The sequence below is a fragment of the Haliotis rubra genome, unplaced genomic scaffold (genome assembly GCF_003918875.1).
Source record: "Haliotis rubra isolate DU_JTF1 unplaced genomic scaffold, ASM391887v1 Scf82, whole genome shotgun sequence".
Classification (NCBI taxonomy): domain Eukaryota; kingdom Metazoa; phylum Mollusca; class Gastropoda; order Lepetellida; family Haliotidae; genus Haliotis; species Haliotis rubra.
In genome coordinates, this window is record NW_025767546.1 from 1,458,984 (window position 1) to 1,474,804 (window position 15,821).

General features: G+C 39.3%; 1 protein-coding gene across 1 annotated transcript; it reads left to right on the forward strand.

The window, feature by feature from the left end:
* Positions 1–7,612: 7,612 nt before the first annotated feature.
* Positions 7,613–15,704, forward strand: LOC124262013 (regulation of enolase protein 1-like). Its single transcript, XM_046696427.1, has 6 exons — positions 7,613–7,791; positions 8,133–8,158; positions 10,433–10,552; positions 11,202–11,246; positions 14,305–14,436; positions 14,629–15,704. Exons 4-6 carry the CDS (start codon positions 11,211–11,213, stop codon positions 14,815–14,817), a joined length of 357 nt encoding a protein of 118 aa, XP_046552383.1. The 5' UTR covers positions 7,613–7,791; positions 8,133–8,158; positions 10,433–10,552; positions 11,202–11,210; the 3' UTR covers positions 14,818–15,704.
* The last annotated feature ends 117 nt before the right edge of the window (positions 15,705–15,821 follow it).

Here is a 15,821-nt window from a genome sequence, read left to right on the forward strand (position 1 = left end):
TACATACTTATTCATTGTGTAGATTTGTGATTGGCAATAAAGACACGTGACCACGTGTTATCAGCTTGGGTTTCACCAGTTGTAGATTATCCCTGGTTTCACCAATCTGGTTTATAACTCCAAAGCAGATGCGTTATACATGTAGAAAATAAGCTTGGTACCCCGAATCAAGGTAGTAATTACCCAAAAGTGTCATCGGAAAATTGTCAAAGTTTTCAACTCCTAAGAACTGAGGGATAAAATGAGCAACAGTAAAGTTTTAAGCTACAAACATTAATTTCACACATTCACTAATATTGTAACAAGGGATGTGTATAACGGAACACCATCAAAATCAGTAAATTCATGAAATCCCTTGAAATTTTAGGGAATACATGAAATTCCTCGGGGGTCACGGCGATTTCACGAAATCCCTGGTTTCACATATTCCCTGTAACATATACTAGCATGCCTGTATTCTATGACTTGTTTGAGTGCATTTTTAGAAGTTGAGACGTACAATATGGAACACGTTTATATGGATAACAACTTCTTTATTTCGTGAGTGCGACGTTTCGATACAGATTCTTGTACCGTTGTCAAGCATGAGTGATACATGAAGTGGAGGAGCTGCATATATATACTGTGAATAACAATGAAACTACATACATTGTAATTGACAAAGGAAACAACATAATTGCCATAATTGGTTAAGCAGTAAGCTGATGAAGCCAGTGAGTACACAAAGGATAGTGAATGGAAGCCAGAGATGTATAAATACAGGAGTAGTTACAATGAAGGAGATGTTTATATAATACAATGTAGGTGCGATGTTTATACAATAGATTGGGCTTGGTGGAGGAGTGGATCATAAGCTGGTGGAATGAAGTATCCTTGGTCACGGTTGATGGTGGGCTTATGGCGTTGATGTGAATGGCTTCGGTGAGCTTGCGTTTAGTGAAGTCTGTTTGGTTGTTGGCGAGAATGGTGATGTCGGACCACTCTATTTGATGATTTGGGTTTGCTTTGATGTGGTCAGAGATAGCTGATTTGGTGTCGGAATTAGCAACAGAGGTGCGATGTTCTTTGACTCGGGTGTTGATGGGTCGGGATGTTTCACCTATGTAGCTTTGTCCACAATCACAGTTTATTTTATAAATAACACATTTCGGGTTGTTGACGGTGGGTTGTTTTCTTCCGTTGGCATGAAGGAGGTTGTTGAGGCTGGAGGACGCTGAGAAGGTTGTGTCTATGCCTGCCTGTTGTTTCAGGAGTCGGCTGATTTGATGTGATGGTTTACCTATGTAGGGAATGGATATCTTGATGGGGGCTGATTCTGGTTTAGATCTTTTGGCAGGAGGTGAAAGCGTTGCTTCGATGGTTCTGTTGACTATTTCTGGTGGGTAGCGGTTGCGTTCTACAAAGACTTTCCTTAGGTGTTCAATTTCTTCTTGTAGGTTTGTAGGTTTGTTGAGCAGATGCAATATTTTTGGCTCTTCTGGTCAATGTAGAGATGACGCCGGTCTTGACTTTAGGGGGTGGTTGGAGTTTGTAGTGGATGTATTGATCCGTATGGGTAGGTTTTCTGTACACGGAGGTCTGGAGTTGGTTGCAGGAGGTGCGGGATACAAGGACATCAAGGAAAGGTAGTTGATTCTTCTGCTCTGTTTCAATGGTGAATTTGATGCGGGGATGTTGGTTGTTGAGATGGGCCAGAAGCTGAATTGGATCTTGCTGAGGTTGGAGGATGACGAAGGTGTCATCCACTTTGCGGTACCAGCAGGAAGGTTTGAAGGGTGCAGTTTCTAGGGCCTTATCTTCCAGGTCGGTCATGTAAATTTCTGTTAGGATGGGGGATAGTGGGGAGCCCATGGGAAGTCCGTGGATTTGCTCATAGATGACATCGCCCCAGGTGAAGTAGGTGGAGTTGATGCAGGTGGTGGTGAGGCTGATGATGGAGTCGGTAGAGAGGCTAGTGTTGAGGGGTTGTTGGAGGTTGTCAATTCTGTGGCGTAGTGCTTGAAGGGCTTCTTCCCGAGGTACATTGGTGAATAGGTCCACAACGTCGTAGCTGATGATGGGACCTGGGTTGCACGGATCTTGCAGCAGATGTCAGTTGAATCATTGATGAAGGAGTTGGCAGATTTACCTAGCGGGGAGAGTACTTGGGTAAGGTGCTGGGCAGTACTGTAGAACACAGTGTCACGGGAACAGACTAGTAGACGAGTTTAACGGGGTTCTTGTGGATTTTGACTGTTGCTCTGGCATAAGGTGGCTGGGGGTGAGATACTGTGAGTTTACGATACAGATGTGTTGAGAGTTCCACCACTTCATGTATCACTCTTGCTTGACAACGGTACAAGAATCTGTATCGAAACGTCGCACTCACGAAATAAAGAAGTTGTTATCCATAAAAACTTGTTCCATACTGTATTCTATGATTGAACTATTGGAATATTTCCCGAAAGATACATGCACTCTATTTTTTGTTCTTTTTATAATTGTATCAATATTTTGTATCTCTGTATCTTGACATATGGTCCAGATATATGTAACTAAATAGTGTATAAAGGTTATTATCGTTGTGTATAAACGTTGTTGCTTATAAGTGTTGGTGGAACAGTCTACCTGATGGAACACTCGACTAGAACAGACTAGAACAGGTTGTGTATTGGACGGGTGGTCGAACTAGAAGTAGTCATAATGGGAATGAACCAAATGGACCATCCAGTAGTGTCAGCCCAGCCTTCGCATAATACAGCCAGCAGTCGCAACACATCTGCAAGGTACGCTATATCAGTAATAGAACTAAACAAAGGAACTGTGTATCGATAGCGTCCCTGAAGTGAGGTGGGGTGTGACGTGCTACTTAAGAATATCTCGCTCATATGACGACGTGGATGCGTGTGTAAATAATGCTGAAGGGGTCGTTGTTGGCTCGGGTACAACAGATATGTACCCCAGGTACGTTTCTGTATACAGACATGTACCCTAGTCCTGTTATCATACGAGTGCTCTCTGATGATCTGACAGCAGCGAGTCCATGTCCGATTCAGAATCACAGTGTGATGACTTTTGATACCATCCCTTACGGATGAAATCAATACCGCACGTGCCTCTCGCTTACCTGGCTGTTACCTGAGCTGTCGCTTCACCCTTGTCACAAATCTTGAAATATCGAATGAAAATAATGACGATTTGTTAAACAACTTTTTTATTTTGTTGACAAAAATTATAACAAAAATTCTGCAGAGTTGGTGTGTTTCTCCTATTTACTTTGGCGTTGGTTTGAGTCATTTACGATTATGTATTTTTGAGTTAGGGTGCAATTCATTGGGGAGATTTTGACTCAAATAGACTATTACTGTGCAGCACGACTAAGAAACTGTGCGATATTTAACATGGAAAAATGGCTTACTTATATATCATTGAAACATAACCAATGGGCAAAAGCCTCAGGAAATACAGACAGCTAATATCCAATACTAAAAGAAATCTTATAATCTAGGATTGCTCTTAATTCTAAGATGCCTAGCTGTTAGAACAATCGAAAAAAACAAACATTATGAGACAATAAAGGTATAGTTTTTTGATGACGTAACAATTGAATGACGTTATCCCGTCACTGCGCCATTCTAGTGTGCCCCCTCGTAATCGAATTATCTTACATAACGTCACAATGTAAGTGACGTCACGATGCATGTCAGTTGTCATCGCCTCGTACGGCCTCCTACAGTAAACTACTCCGTTGCATCCCGTTTCTTGGTTTGCAGTTGCTTCACGCAGCTAACATCACTGGTGGAAACATTAAGTTTATGTTTTACGACGGTTAAAATGTGTCAATTCGACTCACAAGTTTTCAGCGACACGGTAACGTTCGCAATGTTTACATTCCCACAATGCAATCGTGGAATGTCGCTTGACTACTCCGCTTCATCTGGATGTACTGATCTAAACTTACGTTGGTAGAAGAAATGCGACGTTGATATTGCCCCATATGGTTTACGTTAATGACAGATGTAATTAAAATAATTCAGAGAAGATATTTAATCCGAACGTAAACCGTCATCAAACTGTTATCATTTGTTTTTTCTGGTAACGTTCGTCTTAACGTAGGGGGGCAGCCACATCAATAGAACAGCGCACCAGTTAGCCCTGTGCGAGGATTCTTAATTTAGGTCACCGACACCGTCATTTGTTTTCTGCCTTAAATTAATCGTAATTATCCTTAGAAAGTATTAAATTTAGCATCTTAGAAAAGATGTAAAGTTCGCTCTACCCCAATGTGTTTTGTAATAAAGTATAGTTTTGCCCTGAACTATTATAACATCAAAGCACTCGGACTACCGTCCTCGTGCTTTAATTATAATAGTTCAGGGCAAAACTATACTTTATTACAAAACACATTGGGGTAGAGCGAACTTTATTTCTTAATTCTAAGATGCCTAGCGGTTAGAACAATCGAAAAAAACAAACATTATGAGACAATAAAGGTATAGTTTTTTGATGACGTAACAATTGAATGACGTTATCCCGTCACTGCACCATTCTAGTGTGCCCCCTCGTAATCGAACCATTTTACATTACGTTACAATGTAAGCGACGTCACGATGCATGTCAGTTGTCATCGCCTCGTACGGCCTCCTACAGTCAACTACACCGTTGCATCCAGTTTCTTGGTTTGCTGGTGCTTCACGCAGCTAACTTCACTGGTGGAAAAATTAAGTTTATGTTTTACGACGGTTAAAATGTGTCATTTCGACTCACAAGTTTTCAGCGACAGCGAGGATTTCTGCCTTAAATTAATTAAGAAATAATAGTTATAATAGTTCAGGGCGAAAGTGTGTTTTATTACACTATACATGGTGGTAGGGCGAAGTGTATTTCTTTTCTAAGATGCCAAATTTAATACTTTCTAAAGATAATTACGTTTATTTAAGGCAGAAAACAAACGACGGTGTTGGTGACCTAAATTAAGAATCCTCGCACAGGGCTAACTGGCGCGCTGTTCTATTGATGTGTCTGCCCCCTACGTTAAGACGAACGTTACCAGAAAAAAACAAATGACAACAGTTTGATGACGGTTTACGTTCGGATTAAATATCTTCTCTGAATTATTTTAATTACATCTGTCATTAACGTAAACCATATGGGGCAATATGAACGTTGCATTTCTACTACCAGCGTCAGTTTAGATCAGTACATCCAGAGGAAGTTGAGTAGTCAAGCGACATTCCACAATTGCATTGTGGGAATGTAAACATTACGAACGTTACCGTGTCGCTGAAAACTTGTGAGTCGAAATGACACATTTTAACCGTCGTAAAACATAAACTTAATGTTTCCACCAGTGAAGTTAGCTGCGTGAAGCAACAGCAAACCAAGAAACTGGATGCAACGGTGTAGTTTACTGTAGGAGGCCGTACGAGGCGATGACAACTGACATGCATCGTGACGTCGCTTACATTGTGACGTAATGTAAAATGGTTCGATTACGAGGGGGCACACTAGAATGGCGCAGTGACGGGATAACGTCATTCAATTGTTACGTCATCAAAAAACTATACCTTTATTGTCTCATAATGTATTTTTTTTCGATTGTTCTAACCGCTAGGCATCTTAGAATCGTAATTATCTTTAGAAAGTATTAAATTTGGCATCTTAGAAAAGAAATACACTTCGCCCTACCACCATGTATAGTGTAATAAAACACACTTTCGCCCTGAACTATTATAACGTTAAAGCACGAGGACGCAAGCGTCCTCGTGCTTTAACTATAATAGTTCAGGGCAAAAGTGTGTTTTATTACACTATAAATGATGGTAGAGCGAAGTGTATTTCTTAATTATTTGAAAATCATAGGAGGTGTATAGTATATCAGTAGCTAATATCTGGAAACGAACGAAACCTTGTCAATATTTCAACAGCTACCTGACATGCTATCCTTTAATCACTATAGGGGGACAGTATACACGAACCGTCTAAGCTGTTCTATCCTATGTGCTGTCGATAATAGGTATTATCACACAGTACGTCAAACATGTGATTATATTTAACACGGCTATTATACAGATATCAATCTGATATTTCTGGCATCCTCTATATAAGAAATGCGACGAGTAACTTTAGAAACACCTTCGCTCAATACGTTTATAGAATGTGAAAAGTGTCCTTATAAGTGGTAATTATGGAACCGTCTAATGAACACGAAGATCTGCCGCCAAGTTTAAAAACAGCATTGCTTGATATCGTTATTGACCCTTATAACTGTCTTATAAAGTATGCATAAAAAAATAGTGCTCGGAAAATTGAACTGAAATTATGTGCGCAGAGCAGATATGATTTCAAATTTGCCTGTCAAATTTTACAAAGGTCTATCGTAAACTCACCTCATGAAGATTATTTATGCTACACTGAAATAACATGCAAGTCTATGGAAATGACGTCAAGTGTCCGAATATAACTGGCACGGGTCTGTAGACGTCCTTAGTCTTGCTGACACTGCCATGCAGGACACACTGGTGATGGCGGTGATCATGGCTACAATGAGATGAATTCCATCTGGCAACCCCACCGCCAAAATCTTCCAAGATTAGCAGATCTGATTTGTATAGATCATATTTGTTATATTCTAATTTTTATCCTTTATGTTCTTTCAGGCTGTCACGTGTATACCTACGCATACACATATAAACGTTTTGCCTCACATGCTATGTACAGGCGTTTTTGTTCATTTCGAATTAAAAAAACACGTGCGCGTGCTATACATGTGCAGGGGTTGGTGAAGTCGTGCAGGTGTCTATTGGTCAAATGAGAACCAGTGGTATAATTGACATTTTATTCCAAATTTTTAGTCGCCTTGATACAAACTAGTCGTGCCGAACGACTCTTGTGTTGAAAAGGTGTTTTAAAGATCGTGAATACATAACTATGCTTGTTTCCAACTTAATACTCGAGTAATGACTCCGTCATTCCCCATCTCCAGATATCATGGGGTGTATGTTCAGAGAAAGCACCATAAATACCCCAACTTGAAATCTGTCGTGATTCTCAATCACATTACCTGACGTGTGTCCTGGTTGTGGACCTTGGCCAGTCCAGCATACTGCGTGTACAACTGTACCTACGTCTCGCGTTACAACCTTGGGAGGACACATATATAGACAGGTCATCCGGGAATAATTAGCATGAGTGATTTTCCACACTACAAGTAGAAGAAGAAGATTCCTTCCAAGCCCACAAAAAATAAAAGAAGAAGAAGAAGAAGTCGCGTTCTTGGAAGCAATAAATGAATAGGGCGGCATTGTTATTCGTCTATACTGTATGCGTGAGTAGATTTGTATGGTTATATCTATGACCATTTTTTATAAACATCTAACAGTAATTTGCAGCCTAAGTTTTTGTTATGTTCATCTGATAAAAGCCATCTGTCATGGGTGCAAAATTACAAGCATATCTGATCTATTCGTGATTTGAGGCATGAAATATGCGAACACACAAGTCCAGTTAATGAACTTAGCATGCCAATCACGACGTACTGTAACTTAATAAGAATTGGATTAGCAAATATAATTCGTACGTCATCAGATCTGAGTGGAAAGTACCAAATCACATGACAGAAAAATAACATCACGTGATCTGTACCACTCAGTTTAGTCACATGACCACAAGATGGCGAGCCCTACAGTACTGAAGAAAATCGTCTCGACTAAATTTGACACGGATGACTTTCCGCCTGAATTACAGTGGTTTTCACCACCGAAATCATACCAATCCAAAATCGACAATGGCTCAGGGCTCAAACTCAATATGGTAGGATACTACGTTATTGTCACACTCACCGAACTTAACCGGCGTCACTCCTGTTGCATCCTATCGCCATCGATGGCATCGGGAAAACGTTCCGTTCCCCCCTATGTTTTTTGTAACTATAACCATGCCTGGGGCCCTTATCATACAACGTCGTTCGACCCTATACATTGCAATTACGTTTTGGGCTTTTAGTTATTTTTGTGAGTTCTCTAGTAATTGTTATGTTAGGTTTTGTTGATGATTTTAGTTTCTATTAATTTATAAATATTATTTGGGATGGGGGAACGGGAGGAACTCTTACCCATGGGTATGATGTACCAGTATACCCTCCTTTCTTGCAGGATCCCCAAACAGACTTCTGGCAGAGGTAAGTTAACAAAAGCCTGACTGTATGACAAATATATGGTTGTATCTAAAATTCAAAACTATAAATGCCATTGACAGCTACATTATTGTGCACAAATTTGGGATTTATATTAAAAAAATCACTTTCTGAAGTAGGGTCATACTAGCACTGTATTAACATCAGCATTCTCAAGCAAAGTGTGTGGAAAGAGTAAAGATGATACTGGTTTTTGTTCTTGGAAAATACCTGCACAACCAAGCAGGCCTTTCACTCCATACAAGTGTCAAGTGTCACTCATTGTGTGTATATATCTAAATACTAGAGCTGTTATGATTCACTTCAGGGGTGGAAATAACCCATTGCCCGACGTCCGAGTCCAGTGTTTTTTTCTGTCGGGCAAGCAAATTTGTATATCATGCTGTTGTAACCGGTGTCCAGTTGACTTTCCAATGTTAATTATGCTGTTTATTTAAGAAATCAACAAGAAAATCGACCGGTATAGTGGAAAAATTATCAGGGCAAGTGATTTTACATGTGCCACTGTACCGGAGTACACTAGCAATTTTAAAGTTATTTCCACCCCTGCACTTGTGTATTCAGTGAATCGAACCATAGGCATTCATGAATTCATGATCAGTTTGTTATTCACAGTGTCATTTATAGTTCAAACTAGGTTTCCTTACCCAAATCAAATGAAAGTACAATTGTAGTATAAAACACTGAAGGAAAATATTAAACTTAAGTTGTAATTATTTTATGATATATATCCTTGGTCTAATTTCATAAGTACTGAGTGTGTTACAATTGCATCAATGTATCTGTCATAAATGTACACCTGGGATATGTACATTACACAATACCCCTACCAATGCACTGACTCATGATACATTTCTTATCAGGTTTCAGATGAGATGTATACAAAGTTTTGCAGTTATCTGAACTCTGAACACTGGCAAGTGTGAACTTGTTAAACATAACCTGGTTGATAGCAACAAACCGATGCACAAACATGGCAGAAATTGCATATCATATTGTTACTCAAGATGTGACGTTTTAGATATACATTACTGTACATTACTGTATATGTTTACTGCTACAGTTGTGTATCATGGCAAATCTAGGTAACATACATGCGTTCACTTGGGTAGCATAGACAATAAAGATCACCCATGCCATTAAAACTTTCTAGTTCAAATCTCATTTATTCCTGTCAAGTTTATTAAAACATGCCCATTCAGGCCCCCATGGTGTGTATGTGTTTGTTGTGCTTGTGTAGTTTGTTTTACATGTCTGGTTGGTCGGTTCTGCAGATGATTTACAGAAGTCAGAAGTGTACAAACTATCTTTATATCAATCGCAGGCCAGTGGCAATCTCATTAAAATCAAATCTTTAAGTACAATACAGTACCGCTGTAGGAAGATTTGACACCGCTCCATTGGTGGTTTTGTTAGATAATTGTCTGATGAGGCAATCCACTTAAAGTCTTCTGAATTCTCCAAGTGACCAGCATATGTGATTTTCATATTTTAAAAAAGAAGCTAACTGGTAAGTTCTGAGTGTAAATAATAAAAGGCTGAGACACAGATTGTTCTGGAAAATTTATGCACAATGTGTATTTCTGAGCAAAATGGCATCAACACCAAATGCAAGTACTGCCAAACAGAATTTTTGCATTCCTTGTTTGGGCCAGACCAATTTTATTTCTTGTTTTACGGATTTTTGTCCTCAGAAAACCTAAAGGCAGGAGGGAAAAAAATAAAAATAAAAATCACAAGTCATAGTAATATTACTTTTAAATACTAAAAGTGTTTTATTTTTGGCAATTTATGAAGTGTTTATAGGGGCAAAAGAACAATTTAAAAAAATCTTTTTTGTAAGTTTATATTTTTGGCCAATAAAACATTAGGATTCTATTTTTTGAGCGGGCAAAATTAATTATTATTTTTTTTCTTATTCTTGAAAAATTACAACCGGCGGATCCGTAAAACAAGAAATAAAATTGGTCTGGCCTTGTTTACTTTTGTTAAAGTAAAAATATTTGAAGCTACCGGTAGTATGTAAGAAATGAAGCAGAACAGACATGAAAATGGCTCAAAACTCCACACATTCTTCATTAAGACTAAGCAGTCAAGTTTGCTTTAAGTGCATCTGAAATGACCTCTGGATTTAAAAGACTTTAATTGAGTTGCATCCAGAGACTCAAAAATACAAGTACCATCCCTTAGTTGTTAAAAGATATTTCATGAATTCTTAATCAATCTTTCATATTAAGTTGATAAGTAATTCTTATTCAGAACATACTATGTCCCGAGCTGCGAAAGGATGATGGTCACTTCTTGTACACAGTGATAAAGGACGACAAAGTGTATGTGGAAACTGAGTTTGAGGTGCTCAGTACCAACAAGTTTGATCAGGTAATTCAGAGCTCTACATAAGCTACATATCTGAATAAATATGCTTTGCTGAAATAATTTTGAGTTGATTGCATACAATTTGCTTGGGGCATATTGTAACAACATGTGTTATTTACACATTGTAGACTAACAGCTGTATCATTATGAAATTGACCGCCTCCGTGGTGTAGTGGTTACAGCGTCCGCCCGGAGAGCGGAAGGTCGCGGGTTCGATCCCCGACCGCGTCATACCAAAAGACGTTCACATATGGTACTTGTTAGTCCCTGTCTGGCGCTCGGCATTAATGGGTGCAATGTGTGAAGCCCATTTCTGGTGTTCCCCGCCGTGATATTGCTGGAATATTGCGAAAAGTGGCGTAAAACTAAACTCACTCACTCACTTACAACAAACTGTTCATTGCCAGCAATACTTTATTCATTCTGTGACATTAATTAATGTAGTCATTAATCTTGAAATGTTTGTTTACTAATATTGTAATAGTATAGGCCAGTATGTAAATGGCCCCGCAAGTAACCCTTAAAGTCCTTGGTGACTTTTTCATGTGTATGATATTTTGTGTACATGATCCTTACAATAATATCAAGTGGTGTATATTGACTATCTGTTGCCAAGTGACTGTGTTGAAGATGACTCTGTCTGTTGCCACAGGCGGGGCTGATGTTGAGGCTGGATTCAGATCACTGGGTGAAAACTGTAAGTCCATTCTCACTTATCCTCAGTGTCACAGTGTGATCTGTCATGATAAATATCCTGGGCCCATTCATCACCACAGCGTGGAGCTGACACTATCAGCACAACTCTTCAATCACATAAATGTCCTGAATGAGAGAAATTCATTGTTCTGGTAGAGACTAATTCTGAAATGGTGTTCATTAGGTCCAGGATATTTATCATTCTACAATGGAGATATTATACTGTATATAATTAAGTATCAGTCAGAGTAATGTTGTCTTCTTGTTTCCGTAATCTTAAGGAATCTAGAGCTGCTAAAGTTAGAGTCCATTGTACAGTTCTGTCCATGTTATAAGCACATGATTATGAATCAGTACCACATGCTGATGATACCAGCAATACAGCCTGCATTAGTGGTGCCAGAAATCAGTCATTGTGGGTTTCAGTCCCAGATACACTTGGGTAGTAGCAGTATATGAAATAAGGCCCATCCGACTGCCCGACGGGCTAGATTTCTGGCAGACGGTCTACATTTACAGCTAGCCAGCCCGATGGTCTGGTAATTTTTTTTAGAAAACATGTTCCATACATCTGAGTAAGTTTTTTTGGATTGTCTGGTCTGGTTAAATCCATTTGTGCGGGTAACATTTTGAAGTTACCAGCCCTGATATCGGGCTGGGTTTTTGGCTTATTTCATACACTGGTAGTAGTCTAGATTTGCAGCAGCACATTCACGCTTGTGGGTTTCACAATCTCTAAAGCTGTGTCACCTCGTGATTTTCTCCCACATGCAGCGGACATGACTGAAACACTGTTCGAAGCAGATAAACCCATCTCACTCACCAAGTTAACCAAGGAATGTGTGTGTTTGCTCTGATAAGGAAGGAATTAGAGTCATAACAACTGATATCTGTGTCACATATGCGTGTCTGATTTTGATGTTGCATCAGCTATTGTCACCGACATTGTAAATGTGATATACCCACTCTCTATCCAAGACACTTGGTTGCCTGAGATCAAAGTCACTGATACAAAAAATGACACATTGTAATGTGAACCATATTCTACTTGAGCCTGCGAGTTGACAAGAAATGGCATTGGATTGGTTCAGTATTTGGTGGGATGGCTAGTGTATAACATGCCTTGATGGTGTATGTGTTACTGTGAATATGTAAAACCAGGGATTATGTATAACCCCTGAAATTTTCAGTGATTATGTGTAATGTCTGATTCACTCAGTGATTATGTTACAGTGAATATGTAAAACCAGGTATTATGTATAATCCCTGAAAGTTTCAGTGATTATGTATAACGCCGGATTCACTCAGTGATTATACGTAATCACTGAAATTTTCAGGGTTTATACATAATCCCTGGTTTTACAATATTCACTGTAACATATACATAATCACTGAAAAAATAGACTAGAATTTTAGACATATTGCCTGAAATCGATTCTTGTGTAGTTTGAGGTATATTTCATCCAAAAAGATGTGGAATTATACTTTTGTATTAAGCAGGATAGAGACGTTTCTTTGCTACAATGGTATCTTTATTCAACATAATACAATTTATAAATGTCTGATGTACTTAGGGAACATTCATAATTTATGGCTTGGGGAGTGATGATGATTTTAAGAAGGGGTGGGGTGGGGGTCACCCATTTTGTTCTGGGCAGGTAGGAGGGGGTCATCAATTTTGTACACATGTACTAGGGGGATCATCAATTTTGTACACATGTACCAGGGGATCATCAATTTTGTACACATGTACCAGGGGGATCAGCAAATTTGTACACATGTACCTGCTGGATCAGCAATTTTGTACACATGTACCTGCTGGATCAGCAGTTTTGTACACATGTACCTGGGGGATCAGCAATTTTGTACACATGTACCTGGGGGATCAGCAATTTTGTACCCATGTACCTGGGGGATCAGCAATTTTGTACACATGTACCTGGGGATCAGCAATTTTGTACACATGTACCTGGTGGATCAGCAATTTTGTACACATGTACCTGGGGGATCAGCAATTTTGTACACAAAAATAAGAACAGGTTATGCTTGAAAAATATGGGAAGGGAAGAGGAGGGGGGGGGGGGGTTGTGTCATTGACTTTTTTCATGACAAGCAGGGTCACTTACTTTGTACATAAATATTAGGGGATCAGTCACATTGTACATGCCTCTCCATCATCACACACACCCACACACCCTGCACTCTAGCCATAAATTATTAACGGTCCCTTAAGGAATTGTATGGTGGACATGTTTGGAGAACATCAATTCAGTTTTTATTTTAACAAGGCAATGATGAGTGGCACCTTGAATTACACTTTACACCAACCTTGTAGCACTTGCATCTATTTGTCTGACACCTCTTGACCCCAGCACAATTGCACTTAACATAGCCTTGTCCACCACAGGCTGACCCAAACTGGACTGCAATTCACTTATGGTTCTTTGATATTGACATCTCTTGGAATCAATACTTGCTTGTAGGTGTTGTACAATTCATACATGTGACTTCTAAAATGCAACTCCCTCTCAGACCCCAGTTTGGATGTGAACTTTTCTGAGGTGCGGGTGTCATTACATACTGTTTCGAAATGAGCCCATTTCTCAAGTGAGTCAGTCTCAGATCCTCTCATCAGCAAAGCCCATTGTTGCCCTTGTTGAATGGATAAATGTCTTACAGTCACACTCAGTTCATAATCTGTAAGGGGTGTTTAATACACTTATCAGCAGTACAAAACAAACCAAATTCCTCCTTGCTTAATTGACCCTTTGATCTCAGCTGGCTACTAACTGAAACCACACCATTTTGGGTGAAATATTCTTCAAACTACACAAGAATCCGAGTGAATCCGACATTATACATAATCACTGAAAATTTCAGGGATTATACATGTTCACTGGAACATATATGAGCAATCACTGCTTGGCTTATTATATTAACTGACTTGCTTGTTTACAGGCTGCTGTGATAGGATGGAGATATCGTTTACTATGATATTGATAAACATTCCCTTGTGCACCTGCAGATCATTAAGTGATACCCGTGACTGTTGCTTGTAGGGTCTGGAGTATTCGGAAGGGGCGTGGCAACTGAGTTGTGTTGTGACCAACTACAATAGTGACTGGTCGACCACCAAGTGGGATAGCAGCAAGCTCAGTCTTCGTCTCTACAGACTGGGAGACAGTGTTGTGGTAGGTTGCAAATTCACTCTCATTGTGTTCTGGTAGGCCACACACAAACACTCACATTATGATGTCATAGTTCCCCCCCCACACACACACACGCGCGCGCGCATGCACACACACACCCAATTCATTCAGTAAACATGTTAGAAATAATAGGATATTTGAATATTCAGTGATCAGTGTTTTACATGTGTTCAGGTTGAGAGGAAAGACCCAACTTCAGACAACTGGGAGTTTATCCGTATAGCTCACCTCAACAACCCCAACAAAGCGGACGTGAAGATTGGCTTGTTTGCGTGTGAGCCGGACACTAAACCAGGGTCTTCAGTCATCTTCAAGTACCTCAACATCAACAAGACCGATGGCTTCCACCACACCAATGCTTAACAATGCTGGTTTAATCAGAACGTAGTCAGGGATATGTGGCATGATGGGGTCAATCTGTATGAGGTCAGTCTGGTGATTATGTTGATACTGAACAATGCTATGGTTGGCCACATGTCTTTTAATTAAGGAAGTTGTGTAGTTGAAGAATTGAATAGACAATCTGTGCAGGGAACTTGTAACATGAACAAATTGTATAGTTTTAAACTATGTACTTAAGATGCACACACACACACACACACACACACACACACACACACACACTCACACACACATACACTGTTGTGAGATGTTCATAAAATAATATTTCAACTTATACATCATGTTTTAAGATAACTAAACACAAACATATGGTGTTGGGATATATAATCATGTATCATTATGTAGACAGGAGGTAGCACATGTATATTGATACATTATAAACACTGGGTTTGAATATGACAAGTTGAACGTTTAGTTGAAATAGTTGAATATTAACATGAGTAAGGATGTTTTTACTGTCATGTAACTGCCTTGTGAGGAAATGAAGAGGGAATGAATTTTTTTAAACTTCCAAAGATGTTGAGTGTAGTGTGTATAGCTAAAAACTGTCACTTCTAGTCAGACTTGTTCCTTTGTATACAAACGTAGTAATCTTAAATGGCAATATTACATGTCCGAGTGGACATTACCTTGTACTTTAGTCAACTCTTGAAGCCCATGAAGGTTTCGTAGATCATGGGGTGTGGTGGTCATTGATCATACTTATGTAATCTGACTAGTTGTTTAATTTGAAATGAGCAGTATTTACTGTATTCTGATTATCATACAATAGTTTGTTACACTCGATTCTTACACTTCTGAAATATAAATATTTAGAATCTGTCTCATTGATAATAAAAGATTACCACTAAATCAGTGCCTTCATTAGTTCTAAACATGCAGCAGATGATGATGCCATAATAGTTGATCAATGATGGTGCTACACTTCATCAAGGATGGCCTTGGATGGCTGGCCCGATGTGAAG

Coding starts and splice junctions, on each gene's coding strand:
- LOC124262013 (XM_046696427.1), top strand. CDS start 11,211: ATGTTGAGGCTGGATTCAGATCACTGGGTGAAAACT. Junction 11,247..14,304: donor CAGATCACTGGGTGAAAACT/GTAAGTCCATTC, acceptor TGTTGCTTGTAG/GGTCTGGAGTATTCGGAAGG. Junction 14,437..14,628: donor GACTGGGAGACAGTGTTGTG/GTAGGTTGCAAA, acceptor ACATGTGTTCAG/GTTGAGAGGAAAGACCCAAC.